The sequence below is a fragment of the Saprolegnia parasitica genome (assembly GCF_000151545.1).
Source record: "Saprolegnia parasitica CBS 223.65 unplaced genomic scaffold supercont2.100, whole genome shotgun sequence".
Lineage (NCBI taxonomy): Eukaryota > Oomycota > Saprolegniomycetes > Saprolegniales > Saprolegniaceae > Saprolegnia > Saprolegnia parasitica.
This window is the reverse complement of record NW_012156494.1, coordinates 67,086-85,438: the sequence shown is the minus strand read 5'-3', so window position 1 is coordinate 85,438 and position 18,353 is coordinate 67,086. Positions and strand designations below refer to the sequence as shown.

Below are 18,353 nucleotides of genomic sequence, written 5' to 3'. Positions count from 1 at the left end.
CCAAGAGGTCCACTTCATGAACGCGGAGCTGCGCAACTGCGAGATCCTCGGGGTCGGCGTCGTGCCATGCCTCTTCTCAGGCTCGGGCCATGTCTACGAGTTTGTGCGCACGCTGCGCAAGTGTATTTATGGTAAGGTCAAGCACGCCGTGGAGCTCACGCCGCACCCGAACGGCTCGGGCGTCTTTGTGCGCACGAACCTCGAAGTCGCGATTAAGGTCATGAGCAAGGCCATCATCGAGCAGGGCAACCTCCAGGAAAACCCCATGGTCGAGCTTGCGACGCAGCAGTACCTCTCGACGCCGGGCCATCCGAATGTTCTGCCGCTGGTACGAGATAGCACGCTCGACCCATGCTAGATATGCGTTGTAGCTCGAGTGCCTCCACGACCCCGAATTTATCTATGCGGTGCTGCCCTTCTGCAAAGGCGGTGAGCTCTTCTCGCTCGTCGAGAGCGGCGGCGCCATGGACGAAGGCGAGTGCCGGCACTGGTTCGCCCAAGTGCTCAACGGCCTCTCGTACCTTCAACACCGGTTGATATGCCACCGCGACATGTCGCTCGAAAACGTTCTTCTCGATGGCAGCATTTCCAAGGTTCTATCGCTCGACGCCTCACTGATTCATTAATGCGATACGTAGATTATTGACTTTGGGCTGTGCATTGGCATCCCTGTTGACGCACAAGGCATGACATACTCGTTGCCACCCGCTGGCGCCGTGGGCAAGATCTTTTACATGCCGCCCGAGGTCCGCCGACCTCTGCGATACGACGACATGTATAATTCTGTGCGTTTGTAGATCTACCGGAACCAAGTGCCGTTCAATGGGTTTGCGGCTGACATTTGGTCAACGGGCGTCATGCTCTTCATCATGGTGACGGGTGCACCGCCGTTTGAGCGGCCGGACGACGTGGACCCGCGCTTCCAGATGATCGCGACAGGCCGTCTTAGCGAAATGCTCGACTCATGGGGCATGCACCACGTGAGTCGAACTGTCCGGGACCTCCTCAATAAGATGCTGGTCGTCCACGACCCGCGGCAACGGCTCACGGTCGACCAGATTGCACAGCACCCGTGGGTTCTCGGCCAGCACTAAGTACAGACGATGTACATACTCGCTCGCTCGTCGACCGAATACACTACCCTGTTACTATTGCTCGCAGCGTGAACACCGATTCGAGTTCCGGTGAGAAAATTTAGGTCGAACGAGTCGCAAGCTTACAGACGCTAAAGTATCTTGAAACGAAGTAGCCAAACGTCACAAGGGTCGTCGTAGTCGCTACTCGCAGTCGAAATAGTCGCTGCCCGTCCCCGATGGACCGTATTCATTGGTTGGCGTCGGCGTTGGCTGCACCGATGGCGTGACGCTCGGGTAGGGTGCCGGTGAAGGCGTCGCTCCGGGTGGCGATAGAGGTTCCGGGGCCGCCGTCGATGGCGGCAAGATACTCGGCGTCGGGTGCGACGTGGACTGGACGACGTCTGCCTCCCAGCACGAAACGTACTTGGCCTGATCGGCATTGAAGAGCCACTCCCAATGGAACGTGTACGAGCCGAGTGCGAGGTCTGGCTCCAGTCAAAGCAGAGCGAGCAGAACGCGTTGGGCATGTTTTCGCAGAATTTCGGGCAGTTCTGGAACCCTTTGTAGTCGATGACGCCGTTCGTGTGCTCGCCGTTGGTCGTGTTGGGGTACTGAACGGGCCACTGCCCAAGCGCGGGGTCGACCGTCGCTCCGACCGTCGATCGGTAGATGGTCATGCCGTTGTCCGGGATGTACTGGTTGGTGCAGTGATCCGCCACGTGGTTCTTGGCGGGGTACGCGAGGCAGACGCGCTGCCCGGGCACATACGTCGCCTTGGGATATGTCGACGTGTAAGCGTTGTTCGAGCCCTGTGCGCATTGACACGAGTTGCCGTTCGCCGACTGGTAGTTGAGTGAGCCTTCGTTGCCAAACACGCCATTGCCTAACACCAGCGATGAGTTATAATTCTTCGACCATGTTGCGTCGTACGGGCTGCCGAGCATCGGGGGTACCCGTAGCACTTGGACGCGTCCCAGTAGTTGCGGTCTTCCACCGACGTCATGAGGTAGTCCGAGCACTCTAGCATCGCAGTCAGATTTCATGCAGCAAGAAGACTCGTACCAATCCACGAGTGGGCGGCGACGGCCCCAAGAAGCAAGAAGAGCTGGCGCACCATAGCTACTAGTCGACTCAAGCGCGCTTGATGCGGAATGGGCTCTACATGAGCATCGCGCGAAGGGCGAAAGGCGAAGGCTATCTTTAGCGGGCAAGCCCCCAGGAATAGGCACGTCAATGGCTCGCCATATCGGAGGGCAAGGTAAGAAGAATACGCATCATGATCTGCTCGATGGCGAAACGTACAAGCACGAGAAAATCCGACAACAGGGCCAGTTTTTTAGCTTTAAAAATAAAATGCAAGGCGATAGCGTGTCGTAGTCGAGCTGCGCGTCGCGTCGAGTTGCTGCCTATAGGAACTGCGCCATCCAGCGGAAGCCGTCGGCGTACCCCATTCGCCGCACGACCGAGCACATGTACAGTTCGATCGGGCGAATGTTGGCGTCACGGTCGCCGCGGGCCTCCTTGCCGTACGTTTCGTAGAGGCCAAGGGCCGCGCGAAGCTCGTCCTCCGAGGCGGCACGCGGGATGTCGATCTTGTTGCCCAAGACAAGGAACGGGACATTGGCGAGCTCGTCGCAGCCAAGAAGCGTGTCCAACTCGCGCTTCGACTCAGGGAAGCGGTCGCGGTCGAGGGCATCGACGAGGAAGACGACACCGTCGACCGTCGCAAAGTAGTCGCGCCAGAGCTTGCGGGCGGTTTCGTGGCCGCCCAAGTCGAACGTGCGAAGGCGGAGCTTGCCAATAATGAGTTCTTCCGAGTCTAAACATCACCATCAGCACAGTGCTCTGTGCGCATGTCGATCGGTACGTACTCGGGTGCAACGTCGGCTCGTGCACGGCGACGCGGTCGTCCTTGAGCATGTGGAGAAGCGTCGTCTTACCAGCGTTATCCAAGCCAAGGAACAAGATCTTGGCGTTCTTGCGGTGGAGACCTACACGTACAGAGATCAACCTTCTGCAGGTCGCTCCATTATGGTCGTACCGAGGAAGCCCAAGACGCCGTAGAACCAGTCAACAAAGAACATCTTCTTCTGCGTCGGAAACGAAAAGCGAAAATGAAGTCCAGAGCCCCTCAGCCCTATACAAAGTCCAAGTCTACCAGGTGGCAATAAAACCACCGCCCAAAACGTTCTTTCGCACAGGCCACGTCATGCCATACGTATCGAATATACTACAGTATGTATTTACACAGGTTTGCACCGATATAAAGGACGCTGATTCCAAAGATTTGAATTCTATAACCACAGGATATAGGATACTACAGGGTGTTGGGTCAGAGGTCCACGTAGCGTGATGAATCGGATTTTGACCAATCACAAGGCGACAAGGATATTCGCGTGTTGGCGTAATCGCTGTAATGGGGGACGGGGACGGTCGCGCCATTTTTCAGGCGAAGCTACGAACCGCAACGCCAGTGGCCAAGACAACTGCGGTGCCTACGCTCGACGCTTTAACATACATGATGTACGCTATAATCTCGTTCGCTGCTATCACTCTTACAACTTTGCCTCGATGTGTCGAGTCGACGGGTACGAGACGAGACGACGTGTTTATAGCCGCGATGTAGAGCCAAGTCGTTGAAGTAGCCGAGTTCAGGCGACGACATTGCACATTCTGCCCCTCGTCGATCGAGTCAAGAGGTCACAGCCTCGCGTGGCATGGCTGCTCTGCTACTAGTACTGTGTATCTGAGGGATTGTGGACGCCATTAATGTCGACGAAGTCTTCTGTCCAGGTTTCGCCCGTCCCCGTTGCGTCCGGGCCCCTACTCGCATGTGTCATACATTGGATTACCCCCATTGCTTGAAGAGCACGCATATCACTTACGGATCCATGGCATCGTGGAGGTCCCGGGGTGTGAGTTGCAACAACGGCTCCCCGCGTGGCGAGAGTTGTCCAAGCTGCTCCGTCTCGGCGAGCGCCCAAAACGTGTGCCATGGAAATGAGATGCGCGACTGCCCAAACTGGGGCGTGTATTGCAGGTCGACACCTTCAATGTGCGATACCTTGGCTGCAGCGTGGCGGTAGGCCAGAAGTCCCTCGGGTTTTGAGGTAAAATACAAGCTCACATGCTTTTCGTTCTGGCGGTGCTCGAAGCTGACGTCGGTGACGCCGACGTCACGGTCGCTGAGGTTCTTGCTAAAGACAACGACGTCACCTGACCGCTTCTCTAGCGCAATCTCAGCGCGGTGCTTCAGAGCTTGGAGCGCTGGTCGCAGCGCCACCGCAGCAGTCCCTCGGGCTGGCACCGACATCACGTTCTGGAAAGCAATGCGCTGATTGGCCCCATTTCTGCCAATCCAACGCCAACTTCAAACTGGCAGATCGTGTCATCTGAACTCACAAATGTCAACGAAGAGCAGAGAGAATGAGAGACACTTCGTGCCAATACATCATAAATGGTCTCAATTCATCTATATATTGTAGTGCAATATTGTACCGTAGTGCTGCAGCGCTGCGGCTCCGGTTCGGTCTGGCGAGCTACTTTCTCACGGGTGCGCCGCCCGAGTTTGAAGCCCTGGACGTGATTCGCCACACGCTTATCCAGAGATGGAACGCGACTACTTGACCATATTGTACCGTAGTGCTGAAGGAGGGTGCTGTTTCCACTCATAAGCGCGTTGTGTTGAATCATTGGGTGAAACCAGCCTCTTGCTATATAAAAGACTTTTTTCACGCCACTTTCGGGCTATGTTCCATTTCGCCAGCTGCAAGAATTAATAGCGTGCAATTTAAAAAATCCTCTTTTAAATTCTACTTGTGTATCTACTATATCTAAAATAATCTAATTTCTAAACTTAGAGGGAAATGAATCTAGCACCATCATCGTATCCGATGGGCCGGATACGGCGTGGCAAGCAACTTTAGTTGCTGTGCCTCGACTAACTGAAAGCCGACGTCCGAGACAAGCAGACGACGATGCGTCGCGGCAAGATGGGCATTGGCGCCGTCAAGTGGAAGCAGGAACAGAAGAAGGCGTATGAAGAGGTCGGTACACAGCTCACGCAGAGCCACCTCGCGCACGTCCAGGCGCAGCTCGACGTCTTCAAGACGAACCTCGAGGCCTTCGCTGTCAAGTACAAGGCGCAGATCAAGAAGGACCCGGCGTTCCGCATGCGCTTCCAGGTCATGTGCTCCAAGATCGGCGTCGACCCACTGGCGTCGCAGAAGGGTTTCTGGTCCGAGCTTCTCGACATGGGCGACTTTTACTACGAGCTCGGCGTCCAGATCATCGAGGTGTGCATCCTCACGCGGCCTAAGAACGGCGGCCTCATCCCGATCCACGAGCTCCTTCGTCTCCTCGATAAGAAGAGGGGTCTGCGCATGCAGCGCATTTCAGAAGACGACATCAAGCGCTCCGTGAAGAAGCTTAAAGTACTCGGCGAAGGCTTCCAGGTGATTGAGCTCGGCGCCAAAACGATGGTACGCTGCATGATCGTCGCCATGTCATTTTCTGGACGAATGTGTTGGTAGATCGTCACTGTCCCCGTCGAGTTGAGTCAAGACCACTCGGCCATCTTGCTTCTCGCGCAGGAAACGCAGGGCATGGTCACGACGGCGCTTCTCGCGGAGAAGCTTCTCTGGGACGTCAACCGCAGCACGATTGCCCTCAACGTCCTCCTTCGCGAAAGCATGGTGTGGGTTGACGACCAGGTCCCTTCACCTTTGTCCATGCTATCGTTGCTCAGTGGATGCGCTGTAGAACCCAGGAGCGCCTGCCTACTACTTTCCAAGTATCGCAATGGGCTCGCAAGCCAGTACTGCGTGAACCAATACCGTTGATGAGGATGGTGATTACATGGAGTCGACTACTGTTTGTGCTTGTGGCTCGGGTGGACGGTAGCCACGTAAAAGAGACTGCTGCTCAGGAGCGTAAGGACCGTCGCGCCGTACGTAGGACCATCAACGGAAGCGATGTAGAGATACCCAGAGAGCACTACGCATCGCGCACGAAGTTAGCTCCCAAGAGCAACGTGATGACGAATACATACCGGGTGCAATGGTACGGGCGAGCGCCTGCATAAACATCGTCGATGTGAGGAATCACGATAGGGGTCGCGTACCGTCAAGGAGGTCGAGAGACCGAGAATACCACCGAGGTGCTGCGGCTGGACGGCCGCTGTCTGCATCGACAGGGAGCACGCGCGGAAGATGCTACGAGAGCGTGGCAACGTAAAGCGAGTGTTCTTGGTGTACCTAATGCCAATTTCGCGCGGGATCTGGAGCAAGAGCACCATCCAGAGCGAGTTGGATACGGCTGTCGCCAAGAAAGACACGACGCAGATGAGGCTCGTGGCCTGGATGAGCATCGACTCGGACGGCGCCCTAGTCGACATTCGACATCCTGCTTGAGTCGTTCCAGACGTCGACGGATTTACATGGCGAGAATAGGACCCACAAACCAGCTACTGCACGCCGCCAGGACGCCCGTGTAGCTCAAAATGTACCCGCGTTGGATGGACGACGCCGCGTACTTCTCTTCGAGCAGCAGCATAAAGTGACTCCTATCGATGATTCCGTGCACGGGTCGTGGGCTACGGATATATATATTGGTGCGCACCGAAAGAGGATGGACGCGCCCGACATTAGGAGACGCACGACGAGGATGTTGCGGGCCTTTGGAGACGCTTTGAGAATGTCCTTGTACTCGACAATCTTGTGAAAGAAGGCGATGGGCAGCGACGGCTCTGGGTCCCGCGACGCCGGCGGCGCTTGGGCTTCGAGGTCCTCGACCGTAGCGTCCGGTGCCTTGGAGAGCGACGACGTGGCCGGTGTCGGAGGACACGGCGGTAGCATCGAGTAGACGACTGCGTAGTTGAAGACAAACATGATTGCCGTGAGGAAGGCCGTGATGTTGAAGCCGTGCGGCTGGTCGCTGAGGTACCCGCCGACGATCGGGCCAAAGATAAAGCCAAAGTTGGAGTACGCGTTGATCTTGCCAAGTGCGTCGGCGCTATTTGCATGTTGAGATACGTGGTTGAGACGCGTGGAAATGTACCGAAGTGCCGGTGTCGTTTGGTCGGCTACGAGAAGCTTGACCGTGCTCATCGTGTGTTTGAAGATGCCAATCGGTATGCGCGAGAAGAGCGCCATGGACAGCGTCAGGGACATGCCGAGGACGACGTAGCCGACCGTGGCGCCGGCAATGCCCACGAGCAGCACTGTCCGACTACAAGCCATGCGTTAAACTTGTCGTCTGCACAATGCGCTCGGTACCGGTCAAAAATGTCGCTGAGGACGCCCGCCATTGGCGACGTGACTGTCTGAATCGCGCCGTACATGGACGTGATGAAGCCGACCGTGAGCGCATCTACAGAGTCGTCAATTGAGCATGCCCCGTGTGCGACCAGTTGTCGTACCGCCGCCGAGCGACTTGATGAAGGTTGGCAGGGATGGCATGATGAGCGAGACGGCGAAGAGGTCCACGAACGAGATGACGTAGAGCGCGCGGACCGGATCCAGACCCACGGGCAGCTTCGTCACGGTCATGGCGTCGACGTTGGCAGAATGACCGCCACGTGCCAAATCGTTTTTGGCGGCGTAGCGTCATCTTATTGCGATTATCCGGAAGATCGGGTGCGGGTTACCGAGCCTCCGCACCCGGCCGCACCCACCTGTCGGCTCACGACTCCCGATGTGTGTGCACAATCCGATGGTGGATTCCATTGTCTTGGAAGCGACGCGAGGTACCTTAAGCACCTTGGTCGGGTGCGCTGTTGCCCGTGCAGAGAGTAGAGTCGCTCGTCACCGTGCAATCAGGAAACGCACCCCTGCGCGCAATAGATGCGGGAAGAGACAGCTCGAGATGATTTAAAGTACATAGTGTACTGCGAGGATGCTGTCTCCTCACTGCCTCGTTCTGGCGAGACGTGTGACGATGTGTGCGTCGCTGCACTCGCTCGAACTGGTGCTTTGGCCCTAGCGCCCGTATTGGCAGTATCTTGCGACTCGTGTGAGTTTTACAAAGGAAGTACATGCGGTGGCAGAGCTCTCTCTCTCTGACTGAGAACACTGCCTCTCGTGATGGATTGCCAGTCTACAGCTCTTTGTGCGATCGCTTGAGTTCCTGCATCGCCAAGGTTCATGTAGCGCAACGTACACCATGACCACATGGCACGTTGCGCTGGCTCAACCGTACTGGATTGTGGGCACTGTACATAATGTACACAAAACTGGTAAAGACAGCAATCGACCAACGAAAAAGGCGCTAAAGTGGGTCTTGATAGCTGTTTTCGACCGCAGTTTCCACGACTAACTATCACTGACTAACTATTGCTTTTGCTTCGATGTCGGCGATCGGAAGAGCGAGATCCAAAAAAGCCCACAGCTCATGGCCGCAAGCACCGTCGCGCCGTACGCTGGGCCGTCGACCGAGACGACGTATAAGAACCCCGAGAGCACTACGAGGACACGACAGCATGAGCCGGTAGACACGACCGAAAAGAACGCACTGGGCGCGACCGTTCGTGCCAACGCCTACACAGGAAGCGAATCAAAATATTGCACAAGCCCCGAGCAGTGCATGGCCTACCGTCAAGGAGGTCGAGAGGCCAAGAATGCCGCCGAGATGCTGAGGTTGGACGGCCGCGGTCTGCAGCGACACGGAGCAAGCACGGAGGATGCTGCACACATCATCGATCGCGTCAGTCCATGATACAAGAGATACCTAATGGCAACCACTTGAGGCGCCTGGAGCACGAGCACCATCCAAAGCGATGTCGCCATGGCCGTGCCAAGAAAAGACGCGACGTAAACAACGCTCGCAGCGAGAATGAGCACCGCCTCGGAGGACGCCCTAGGGACAGATGGTGTTTAGTCCTTGAGACTTCAAGATGTGTTCGCACAGAGCCACGATGGGGCCAACAAAGTAGCTGCTGCCGGCCGAGACGACGCCCATATAACTCAGAATGTAGCCGCGCTCGACGGACGACGACGCGTACTTTTCCTCGAGAAGCAGCATAAAATGACTCCTACGCACGAGTCACGAATCATCATCAAGCATCCATCGCGTCGTACCGAAACAAGATGGCGGCGGCCGCCATGAGAAGACGGACGAAGAGAATGTTGCGTGCGAGGGGCGATGCCTTCAAAATCGACATGTAGTCGCGCAGCTTGGCAAGCACGGACGCGACCAAGGACGGCGGCGACGGCGACGCTGGCGGCGCAAGCAGCGATGCAGCGTCATGGAGCTCGAGGTCTTCGGCTGCATCGTCTTCGTCAAGCAAGATTGGGCGGTGCGCAGGCGGTGTCGGAAGGTACGACGGCAGCATCGTGTACACGAGCCCGTAGTTGAGGACAAAGACGATAGCTGTGAGGAACGCCGTGATGTTGAAGCCATGAGGACGACTGCTGAGGTATCCGCCGACAAGCGGCCCGAAGATAAAGCCAAAGCTCGAGTACGCATTGATTTTGCCCATGGCGTCGGCGCTAGTCGCGGCCACAGGGTCAGATAGTCGCAAGGTGTCGTGGTGTAGCTCGAATCGTACCGATGGGCAGGCGACGTTTGGTCGGCGACGATCAGCCGCACCGTGCTTAGCGAATGCTTGAAGATGCCACACGGCACGCGCGAGACGAGCGCCATGGAGAGTGTCAGCGAGAGCCCAAGGAGGACGTAGCCCACTGCGGCGCCGGCGATGCCAACGAGGAGCACGAGACGGCTACAGCAAAATATATGTGATTAGCCATGACCGAGGGCAGAGGACGGTATGTACCGATCGTAGATATCGCTGAACACGCCAGCGAGCGGCGAGGTCACCATTTGAATCGCACCATACATGGACGTGACGTAGCCGACTGTGAGCGCGTCTACGAGCAACGTGTCGAATTGACGGCCACCGTTGGCGAGAGGCGATTGTACCGCCGCCGAGGGACTTGATGAAGGCAGGCAGCGACGGCACGATGAGCGAGACGGCGAAGAGGTCGAGGAACGAGATGAGGTACAGCGTCTGCAGCGGATCCACCTTCATCGTCGTCCTGCGGTCGAAACGAAGATGGCCATGATGATACACGCAGCGATGGGATTGGTTAGCTCTTTCTGCAAGGCCATTGGCTGGACGATTGGAAGGCCGTTTCGATTGGCCCAAATCCACGAGCAGCGTGGAAGCGATGGCGGTGTGCGGCAAGGCGAAGGAACTGCTGCAGGAGCTCGGACGCAGCGAGTGGCTTCCTCCCTATAACGTCTGCAGCTACGTGCATGCTTCATCGATCCTTATGCGTGGTCGTGATAGGAGGACAACATTCGCCAAATCAGCGAAGAAGTCCATGCACTCAACAAGCAAATCGTCAAGACGATCCAGTAAGTAGTGCTCATTTCCTTGATTGTACCTACACGCTCAGCCAACATGACTAGGACCTTCGACAGCGAGCTGTCCGAGTATCCGGCCGAGCAGTGCGGCGTCGTGATCAACCACCAGTGCCTGACGCGCAACAAGCGATGCACGCTGGCCTACATGTAGGCACACGACTCCTACACTATCACGTAATACCATGACCGCCGTAGAAACCATCGCGTCAACAAGATCAAGGAGCTGCGCTGGCAAACGGGCAGTGTTGTGCCAGAGCATTTGGCGCCTGCGTACGAGCCCAGTTTTTCTAGCCCTCGCACAAGGACCGCTTTACTGTAGGTTGCACGCGCGCGAGGTGCAATTCTTCCACGGCTACGACCAGCTTCTTACGGACTACATGTCGAGCTTTGGCATCGATTTGGCTGCGGTTCGATTGTCCAGGGTCTACTTGACACTAACTTGGTGGCAATAGGATATGCAGCCACCAAAGGACTTGTTTATTGAGGTGCGCGTCTTGAAGGACTGCGGCGAAATCTATACTGAGAACGGCGCCGTGCACCTCCGCGCCAACAGCACGCACTTTCTCCGACGCACGGACGTCGAAGGACTCATTCGCCAAGGCATGCTCGTTCAGCTAAAGCACTGATCACGACGAAGAAACTGCATATGACATAACGCACAGATGCGAGGACAAGTAATAAAGTCTCTTCTGCAAAATGATCCATCTTGTGGCCTAGCACGTGACGCCGCGGAGAATCAGCGATGTACGAGGGCCAGGAAGTGGCAATGGGCTAAATATATTTTGCCAAAAATGAGGTAATTAGGCTTGATCTCTCCAGGAAACAAAATTTTGTGTGAATTTGGCTAGAGCTGCGGTTTTGCACATTGGAGCCGCTCGGGGCACACAACTTGTCTAATTTTCGTCAGCTTTGCTGGGAATCGCTAAAAAGTAATAGAGCTCGGAGGATCGCTTGTAGCCCAATGACTCGTAGAGCGCTTGCCCGGCAAGGTTGTCGTGACCTGTCTCGAGCATGAGCCCTTTCGCGCCAGTGGCGTGGGCGTGCGCTGTCGCAGTCGTCATCAAGCGCCGACCGACGCCTGCTCGGCGCGCACTCACGTCGACGAAGAGATCGTTGAGGATCCAGAGCCGCTGCGTCGTGACGGACGAGAAGCTCGGAAAGAGGTGGACAAAGCCCACGATACGCCCACCGAGCGAGGCCACGAAGAGCACAGTGTCGTTGGTCGTCAATCGCTCGATGAGAAAAGCCTCTGCACGTGCCACGTCACTTGGCTGGTCATAAAAGACGCGGTAGGCGTCGAATATCGGCGCCAGCTCGACCACATCGGCCGGCGTCGCCCGGCGAACGTCCACGGCCGTCATTTGATCGCTGCTGATGCCTTTTGTGTTTTGAACACAGGAATGCAATGTGTTTCTTACCGTATGATTGAAACGATGGCGCACAGGTTGATAAATGTATCCTTTGTTTAAAACAGATCGAGAGTCCCATATCTCTTGATGCGCTTGAGGTGCCTGTTGGCTCCACTATGGCTGGACAGTCGACTCGCCGGCGCAAGTGGTCTTGACGGCGCTGCGAACCACAGTATGTCGACACCCATCAAGCAGCCAAGCACCTCGTTCACCATGAACGGCCACGAAGATCACCTCCAGAAATCACCTTGCATGCCGCTCATTGGCTACATTGCACCAATCGCCTTTCGCGGCAAACATTTCGACCAATGAATTCAGGTCTCAAGCCATCGTTGTTGAGCCCACTTCCCGATCACCGTCGTCACCATGTCGTCGGCGGCGACGAGTGGCGTCGCCTTTGGCTTCCTCGCGTATACGCTCTGGGGCTTCCAGCCCGCGTACTGGAAGCTGCTGGAAGGCATGGACTCGTACCAGCTGGCCATGCACCGCATCGTCTGGTCCGGGCCCATCGTGCTGCTGGTGCTCGCGGCCCGTCGGGACCTGCCCGCGTTTGCTGCCGTGCTGCGCCAGAAAGCCATGTACCAGACGTACGCCGTGACTGCGCTCTTGCTCAGCGCCAACTTTTTCCTCTCGCTATGGGCTGTGAACGCGGGCTACGTGCTGCAAATGAGCCTCGGCTTCTTCATCAACCCACTTGTGACCGTGCTTCTCGGTGTCGTCTTTCTTCACGAGAGCTTGGCGCAAGTTCAGTGGTGTGCCATCGGGCTCGCAGCCATCGGCGTCGTTGTCGTCACGGTCGGCGAAGGCGAGTTCCCGTCGGTCGCGTTATCGATTGCGTTTGTCAACGGAGTCTTTGTGCTCCTCCGGAAACTCGCGCCCCTAAACGGTCTCTCGCGACAGCCATGGAGATTTCAATGATGACGGTGCCTGCGCTCATGTACCTGATTTGGTGCGAGGTCCAGAGCACGGGTGTCTTTGGCCACGTGAGCTTTGGCTCGGAGCTACTCATCGTCGGCTGTGGCGCGTGGTCCGTCGTGCCGCTCTTGCTGCTGAGCCTCTCGATCGACCGCATTCCGCTAGTGATCCTTGGTGTGTTGCAGTTCATCGGACCGACGCTCAATACACTCCTCGGCCTCTTTGCCTTTGACGAGGTGCCATCGCAGAGCCTCGTCATTGGATTCACGTGCGTCGTCTTGGCACTGATCGTGTTTACGTATACCAGTCTCGCGCCGTCCACGAAACGCGCCGAGAAGGCGCCGTTGCTGCCGCATAAGGCCGCGTCGTAATGAACTGCCCTTGGCTGTTGCATTATGCGTTTACGTGTGCCTGTATCCAGAGCGCCCCACTTTCGCGTGTCATAAACCGAGTGTCACGAGATTCAGGCATTATTGAGCTAGCTGCTGGCAAGAAGCAAGATCTGTGTGGCGTTGCTGGTAGCAACACGACTACTCATCGGTCGGCGTGGCAAAGAAACCTGTGAAGTGCAGCGCCATGCATCGCAGTGTCGTCCGTGGTGCACAATCCATGAAATGCCATTCGGGCACGCGCGGGGTCCCTCGACCACCAGTATTCTATCTCCACAAGCTCAGTACGTGTACAGAGCGAAGGAACGCTACCGCAAGGAGCTCGTTGCACCATCGTCCCAGCGTCCGACGCTGATGCACGTCTCGCCACGTCTACATGTACGTGCGTTAGAGCACTGTTAGAGCATCAAATGGCAGTCTACGTAAAAGAAAACGGTCGCCAACAGCGTCGCTTTCGCTTGTGCGCGAGCTCCGCACAGGCGGTAAACGAGCTTTTGTTCTCGACGCAGAGTCGCGTTGGAGTCATTCACGGCATTGCGCAGGTGCTCAACATCGCGCTGGAGCAATGCACGGTCGTCGCTGCTACTGCGCTGGTCCAAATCGTTCTTTGTGCGCAGTAGAGTGAGGTCGGTGTGCAGCTGATGCAACTGGGCGCTCTTTTCCTGATTGGCAAAAGTCAGCGAGTCGATGTAGCGGTAGGCTACGTCGCGCTCCAGCACGGCCTACGTATGCATTTCTGTCACGTTGGCACGACGTGGTCGAAATTGCACCTGGTTGCACGCTTGGACGATCGCGGTTGATAGTGTACGGGAAGGATTCAGCTCGGCAACAGACTTTCGAAGTTGACCCAACGATTCCCGGGTTGCAGCGAGTTCGTGGACGAAGCGTGGCAACGCGGCTTCGCACCGCTGAAGCTGGAGAGCCATGTGCGTGTTCTTGGCACGTTGCATGGTCAAGTTCCATGTCACGAAGACGATTTGCTGCAGCTGCAGGTCGCATGCGCGATCGAGGCGGCGACAGCTCCAGTCGAGGTGCTTGTCCTGGCGAGTGACAAGGCTCTGCGTCTCGACTATGAGCCTCTATCGTCAAAGCCGTCTCGTAAATATACATGGACGTTGTGAGTCTACCTCTTTTTCGCCTTCATATTGTGCCCAGACGCGACGTTCTTCGTCCGCGGACTCGCGCTATGCAAAAATGCGATGGCTTACAAAAGGTGTAGGTCGCAAAGGCTACGAGGAGCGTCGTTGCGGCTCGCGCGTCGGCAACCTCTTGCGTTAGTCGCGCCACTGCTTGAGCCGAGTCTTGTGCGACCAAGCCCTAAATCAGGAAACGACGTTTAGCACGAGGTAAGTTTATGCGTCGTACCAGGGCTGCAAGTTGGGCCTCGCCATCGTTGTGTGCGTCCTGCACGGCACGAAGTTCGATTCGAAGCAGCTCGACGACGCGGTCCCTCTCACCGTCCTATTCACAGAGACAGGAGTCTGTCCGTATCGCTCCATTATGCTGGCACTACGCGCTGCACATGCTGCCGCGATACTTCCTCCAGCTGTGCAATCGTGGCTTTGAGCTCTTCTATTTGCCGATGCTGTGCCTTCGATGAGGCTTCGTATTCCTCCTCTCTCTAAAAGTGTGATAAGCAATCGTGTAAAGTAGTCAGAGCGTTGTACTTTCTGATAGTCATCCGTGACGAGGCGGTACTCGGACTCGAGGTGTGCGATTGTTTTGTCTCGTTGGACTACGGTGGCCTCTTGCTCGATGAGCGCGGACCGTGTCATCGCAACCTCTTGCTGAAGACGTAGTTGTGCCGCCCGGCTGTCATCACGGGAGTCTTCGAGTCCCTGAATACGGTGACGCAAGTGTTCAAGCTCGTCCAAGTCGAGCCGGCGAAGGTGGTCCACCTAGTCGAGAATAATCACTACTTCCTCGACACCGAGCAACCCGCACCTCCTTGAACTTGCCTTCGTAATAGGCAACTTGGCCCTGGAGCTCGTGGATCTTGACTGACATTTTGCCTTCGAGTTTCGTGTACGTGTCCATCTTGGCTTCGTACAGCGCGAGGTCTTGATCCCGAGCTTGGAGCTGGAGGAAGAGATATTCGGCCTTCTCATGCAGCAAGTACAGTCGCGACGGGGGACCAACCTCGTGCTACGCTACATTTAGGATTCCAACGTCGTGTTTAGGAGAGTACTGAGATTGAACTATAGCCGCTGGAAGTTGGAGCACTATGTGGTGAGGGATTGGCAGAGGCGTCGGTCATGGTGCGGGCAACGGGTGACGAACAAAACGGTTTTACCAAGGGCTTGATGTATTTATACACACGGGACATTGTATGCCCTTGGTGTCACGAACCGACAATGCACATTGACCATGAGTCCACGCTCTGACCTTGACAGCCACAAATACTTGGCTCTGTCTTTATAGTTGCGATGCGAACGTGGCAACTTTACCTGTAACTTTGAGCTTCATTTGGACACCATCAAGTAAGTTCAACCATCAACAGGCCAACAATGAGAGCAGGTTGTAGGAGCTGCCAATAAGTTCTCCCAAGTTTTCCCGCAGTTTGAGCTGGCCCTAACTCTGTAGAGCTACATATGTTGAAAGGCACCAATTAGGTCAGATGAGCGTCTCCTCACGGGTGCACATAGCATGGAAGCTTGACAGCCTCCGTTAACCCCATTGACAACCAGGCCGATTTGCATGCATTGAGGCGACTCCCAACTTCAGCGGCCAACAGCAAATGAAAATTGGAATACAAGGCTCCTGATCTCCGAAAACGACCTCACGCGACCCAGGATGAGCTACTACGGTACTAGTACGTGCTCCCGATACTTTAGTACATGATGACACATAGTACAGCCAAGGGAGCATGACCCTGACGCTCCTCGACGCTCTCGCTTACACTACACTCCGCGGTGCCAAATCGTTGCCGGCCAAAACTGGCGCCTGTAGGGCCACTGCAGAAAGAAATATCAAGAATGAATGTAGAAATGTCACTAGAGGGGTTTGATGGTCTTGCCTGTTGCTTCAGTGAGATAGCAACATAGTACGTGAGATGTGAGCATGTCGGCAGACGTTTCGATGCATCCAATCAAATTGCATAAATCTTGGAATCCAGTCGAACCAATTTGCCCTGGCGTAAGCATGAGCCCACTTCAAGCCATGACTTCAAGCCTGCCTCACCGCGTCTACCGGTACCCGGTAGGTTCGTGTACCGGGTACCGGTAGACGCGGTGAGGCAGACTTGAAGTCATGGCTTGAAGTCCTATTCCTTGCAACGGTACACATCAATTGATGAAAATCGGTGGGAAGCGCCGTTTAACGGCCCGAGCTGACAGGTTGGATTTGGATAAATCAAATATATTCGTTTTCACAACCTAATCGTCGCAGAGCGACACGGCGGTGTTGGACATTATGGCGGTGCTCTATAACGTGGTGATAACACAGCGAATGGACAGTCACTTTTCATTTTCCCTTTTGCTCTCAACAACAATGGCAGCCTCCTCGTGGCCCGTGAAGATCTACAACAGCTCGTCGATCACCACCGACAGCCTCAAGGTCCCGCTTCACGCCTTCATCCGCGCCTACGACGCACCGACACCGTCCATTGTCGTGCGCGCCGATACGCAAGTTTTCCTCGACAGTCTTGCTTTTCAAGACGACGGCAAAGTTCTCGGCTTTGATCTCGACCATGATGGCTACGACCGCCTTCGCAACACCGAAGTACGCTACCTCATCGACGTGTACATGCCGACGCGGTCGCTGGCGTCGCTTCGCGCAATGGGCTCGGGCGACGTGGTTGTGACCCCCAGCGCACTCCAAAACACGTCCGTGGTCTTGACGACGGCGGGCTCGGGCACTGTTTTCGTCTCGGCGCCGTCCATTGAGCTCGCGAACTTGAACATCTCGGTGTCAGGCTCGGGCGGGTTTCAGTGGGATGTGCCGGCGACAAAGGTGACCTCGGGCGTGGATCTTTCTGTCAGTGGTTCGGGCACGCTGGCGCTCTCGACTACGACACTGGATGCTGGCTCGCTCAAGATGGCTGTTGCGGGCTCGGGCAAAGCCTACGTCGGCGCCTCGTCGCTCGTAAATGTGTCCTCCTCGGTGGCGACGTCAGTCGCTGGCTCAGGCCAAGTCAACTTGTACGCGGCTGGCACCTGCCGCGACCATAAGGTCTCCATTTCTGGCTCGGGCGATGCGTTTGTGAGCGCCATGAACTGCCGCGATACGTCTGCTGTCATTGCGGGCAGCGGTAGCGCATACATTCAGTCCACGACGACGCTCGCCACCTCTGTTGCGGGCTCGGGGCGCATTTACGTCGCGGGGACGGTTCCCGGCGGGCTTCCCGGTTCGTACACCCCAATGGCGTCGCCGCCCGTGACGACGTACAACGCTGTGCCGGTTCCTGCGTACGAACCCCACAAGACTAAGTTTGGCTCGCACGTGAGTACCGGTACGTCGTGGACGCGGGACAACGCGACACTTATCGGTGTCCTTGTCGCGGTTCTGATTGTGCTCCTGGTCGCATTCGGGGTCTACCGTTGCCGCAAGTCGGGCCGCGCATGCTTCCGCTCCAAAACGGAGCGACCCGTCGGATATGCGCGCAAGACCTCTACTGAGAACCAAGCGCCGTCCATGGCATAGAGCTCATTCATATATGCAATCTAATATCGACACCTCAAGTTTTGGCTGTTTGGGTTTGGCACGTGTGCATAGTGAAACGTGATTCCCCAGAGGACAAATTGAAGCACAATCTTGAAATAGCTCTTAAATGCTGTCAAATCCTGGGCAGGCAGCTAAATTCGCAACTCGAGTTCCCTGTCAGGTGTCAATGAAGGTACCAGTATGATGCTACAGCGTGTCCAGTGCACACACTGTAGCATGTCATTGTACATTGAAACAATACCCAACGCCTCCACCATGTGTACAGCTTTGATCAGCTCTCCACACGCAAATATGAGGTCCGATATCTTTACGTAAGATTGTGTCGGTGAGTACTGTACTTCACTGCGAGCATTCTTCAACATTGAACACGGACATATATACAGGGTCTTCGGCTACTCACTCCTGTAGCCTCATAGAGCGAAATTCAAAGAAAGCACAAGAAATACCGTGTACTGGCACTGTACGAAGCTCGTAATCTGCGATGGGACTCACGACATGTGCGTGCATAAAGTGACCCGATCGACGCAATATCAGTCGAC

General features: G+C 55.9%; 12 protein-coding genes across 12 annotated transcripts; 5 read left to right on the top strand and 7 right to left on the bottom strand.

The window, feature by feature from the left end:
* Positions 1-16: 16 nt before the first annotated feature.
* SPRG_21148 (CAMK protein kinase) lies at positions 17-1,094 on the top strand (the record flags this gene model as incomplete). Its single annotated transcript, XM_012352506.1, has 4 exons — positions 17-328; positions 372-593; positions 639-746; positions 798-1,094. 4 exons carry the CDS (start codon positions 17-19, stop codon positions 1,092-1,094), a joined length of 939 nt encoding a protein of 312 aa, XP_012207896.1.
* On the bottom strand, positions 1,058-2,223 carry SPRG_12440 (hypothetical protein). The gene is made up of 4 exons (XM_012352490.1): positions 2,139-2,223; positions 2,007-2,096; positions 1,142-1,959; positions 1,058-1,090 (listed from the first exon to the last, which is right to left on the bottom strand). Exons 1-3 carry the CDS (start codon positions 2,191-2,193, stop codon positions 1,226-1,228), a joined length of 879 nt encoding a protein of 292 aa, XP_012207880.1. The 5' UTR covers positions 2,194-2,223; the 3' UTR covers positions 1,058-1,090; positions 1,142-1,225.
* Positions 2,224-2,381: 158 nt separating this feature from the next.
* SPRG_12439 (GTP-binding protein SAR1A) lies at positions 2,382-3,196 on the bottom strand. The gene is made up of 3 exons (XM_012352489.1): positions 3,118-3,196; positions 2,948-3,067; positions 2,382-2,895 (listed from the first exon to the last, which is right to left on the bottom strand). The coding sequence occupies exons 1-3, from the start codon at positions 3,158-3,160 to the stop codon at positions 2,483-2,485; spliced, it is 576 nt and encodes a 191-aa protein (XP_012207879.1). The 5' UTR covers positions 3,161-3,196; the 3' UTR covers positions 2,382-2,482.
* A 761-nt stretch (positions 3,197-3,957) lies between these two features.
* SPRG_12438 (hypothetical protein) lies at positions 3,958-4,420 on the bottom strand (the record flags this gene model as incomplete). Its single annotated transcript, XM_012352488.1, has 1 exon — positions 3,958-4,420. The coding sequence occupies exon 1, from the start codon at positions 4,387-4,389 to the stop codon at positions 3,958-3,960; it is 432 nt and encodes a 143-aa protein (XP_012207878.1). The 5' UTR covers positions 4,390-4,420.
* A 583-nt stretch (positions 4,421-5,003) lies between these two features.
* Positions 5,004-5,966, top strand: SPRG_12437 (hypothetical protein). The gene is made up of 3 exons (XM_012352487.1): positions 5,004-5,557; positions 5,609-5,788; positions 5,838-5,966. The coding sequence occupies exons 1-3, from the start codon at positions 5,054-5,056 to the stop codon at positions 5,901-5,903; spliced, it is 750 nt and encodes a 249-aa protein (XP_012207877.1). The 5' UTR covers positions 5,004-5,053; the 3' UTR covers positions 5,904-5,966.
* On the bottom strand, positions 5,944-7,624 carry SPRG_12436 (hypothetical protein; the record flags this gene model as incomplete). The annotated part of the gene is made up of 9 exons (XM_012352486.1): positions 5,944-6,071; positions 6,127-6,151; positions 6,199-6,289; positions 6,332-6,460; positions 6,514-6,639; positions 6,696-7,088; positions 7,134-7,304; positions 7,352-7,445; positions 7,495-7,624. 9 exons carry the CDS (start codon positions 7,622-7,624, stop codon positions 5,944-5,946), a joined length of 1,287 nt encoding a protein of 428 aa, XP_012207876.1.
* Positions 7,625-8,341: 717 nt separating this feature from the next.
* Positions 8,342-10,101, bottom strand: SPRG_12435 (hypothetical protein; the record flags this gene model as incomplete). Its single annotated transcript, XM_012352485.1, has 8 exons — positions 8,342-8,535; positions 8,642-8,757; positions 8,802-8,930; positions 8,980-9,105; positions 9,152-9,562; positions 9,622-9,792; positions 9,847-9,940; positions 9,993-10,101. 8 exons carry the CDS (start codon positions 10,099-10,101, stop codon positions 8,405-8,407), a joined length of 1,287 nt encoding a protein of 428 aa, XP_012207875.1. The 3' UTR covers positions 8,342-8,404.
* A 102-nt stretch (positions 10,102-10,203) lies between these two features.
* SPRG_12434 (hypothetical protein) lies at positions 10,204-11,132 on the top strand. The gene is made up of 6 exons (XM_012352484.1): positions 10,204-10,312; positions 10,363-10,430; positions 10,485-10,586; positions 10,635-10,709; positions 10,759-10,846; positions 10,892-11,132. The coding sequence occupies exons 1-6, from the start codon at positions 10,241-10,243 to the stop codon at positions 11,063-11,065; spliced, it is 579 nt and encodes a 192-aa protein (XP_012207874.1). The 5' UTR covers positions 10,204-10,240; the 3' UTR covers positions 11,066-11,132.
* A 76-nt stretch (positions 11,133-11,208) lies between these two features.
* Positions 11,209-11,818, bottom strand: SPRG_12433 (hypothetical protein). Its single transcript, XM_012352483.1, has one exon. It carries the CDS (start codon positions 11,798-11,800, stop codon positions 11,333-11,335), a length of 468 nt encoding a protein of 155 aa, XP_012207873.1. The 5' UTR covers positions 11,801-11,818; the 3' UTR covers positions 11,209-11,332.
* A 396-nt stretch (positions 11,819-12,214) lies between these two features.
* SPRG_12432 (RarD protein) lies at positions 12,215-13,134 on the top strand (the record flags this gene model as incomplete). Its single annotated transcript, XM_012352482.1, has 2 exons — positions 12,215-12,703; positions 12,757-13,134. 2 exons carry the CDS (start codon positions 12,215-12,217, stop codon positions 13,132-13,134), a joined length of 867 nt encoding a protein of 288 aa, XP_012207872.1.
* A 718-nt stretch (positions 13,135-13,852) lies between these two features.
* SPRG_12431 (hypothetical protein) lies at positions 13,853-15,189 on the bottom strand (the record flags this gene model as incomplete). Its single annotated transcript, XM_012352481.1, has 8 exons — positions 13,853-13,874; positions 14,059-14,231; positions 14,280-14,336; positions 14,386-14,469; positions 14,518-14,613; positions 14,666-14,773; positions 14,820-15,050; positions 15,097-15,189. The coding sequence occupies 8 exons, from the start codon at positions 15,187-15,189 to the stop codon at positions 13,853-13,855; spliced, it is 864 nt and encodes a 287-aa protein (XP_012207871.1).
* Positions 15,190-16,641: 1,452 nt separating this feature from the next.
* Positions 16,642-17,793, top strand: SPRG_12430 (hypothetical protein; the record flags this gene model as incomplete). The annotated part of the gene is made up of 1 exon (XM_012352480.1): positions 16,642-17,793. The coding sequence occupies one exon, from the start codon at positions 16,642-16,644 to the stop codon at positions 17,791-17,793; it is 1,152 nt and encodes a 383-aa protein (XP_012207870.1).
* Between the last annotated feature and the right edge of the window lie 560 nt (positions 17,794-18,353).

Coding starts and splice junctions, on each gene's coding strand:
- SPRG_12440 (XM_012352490.1), bottom strand. CDS start 2,193: ATGGTGCGCCAGCTCTTCTTGCTTCTTGGGGCCGTCGCCGCCCACTCG. Junction 2,097..2,138: donor CGCCGCCCACTCGTGGATTG/GTACGAGTCTTC, acceptor CTGCGATGCTAG/AGTGCTCGGACTACCTCATG. Junction 1,960..2,006: donor CCCCCGATGCTCGGCAGCCC/GTACGACGCAAC, acceptor CGCTGGTGTTAG/GCAATGGCGTGTTTGGCAAC.
- SPRG_12439 (XM_012352489.1), bottom strand. CDS start 3,160: ATGTTCTTTGTTGACTGGTTCTACGGCGTCTTGGGCTTCCTCG. Junction 3,068..3,117: donor CGGCGTCTTGGGCTTCCTCG/GTACGACCATAA, acceptor CTGTACGTGTAG/GTCTCCACCGCAAGAACGCC. Junction 2,896..2,947: donor CGAGCCGACGTTGCACCCGA/GTACGTACCGAT, acceptor GGTGATGTTTAG/ACTCGGAAGAACTCATTATT.
- SPRG_12437 (XM_012352487.1), top strand. CDS start 5,054: ATGCGTCGCGGCAAGATGGGCATTGGCGCCGTCAAGTGGAAGCAGGAA. Junction 5,558..5,608: donor AGCTCGGCGCCAAAACGATG/GTACGCTGCATG, acceptor ATGTGTTGGTAG/ATCGTCACTGTCCCCGTCGA. Junction 5,789..5,837: donor TGGTGTGGGTTGACGACCAG/GTCCCTTCACCT, acceptor GATGCGCTGTAG/AACCCAGGAGCGCCTGCCTA.
- SPRG_12434 (XM_012352484.1), top strand. CDS start 10,241: ATGGCGGTGTGCGGCAAGGCGAAGGAACTGCTGCAGGAGCTCGGACGC. Junction 10,587..10,634: donor CGATGCACGCTGGCCTACAT/GTAGGCACACGA, acceptor TGACCGCCGTAG/AAACCATCGCGTCAACAAGA. Junction 10,847..10,891: donor TTGGCATCGATTTGGCTGCG/GTTCGATTGTCC, acceptor TGGTGGCAATAG/GATATGCAGCCACCAAAGGA.
- SPRG_12433 (XM_012352483.1), bottom strand. CDS start 11,800: ATGACGGCCGTGGACGTTCGCCGGGCGACGCCGGCCGATGTGGTCGAG.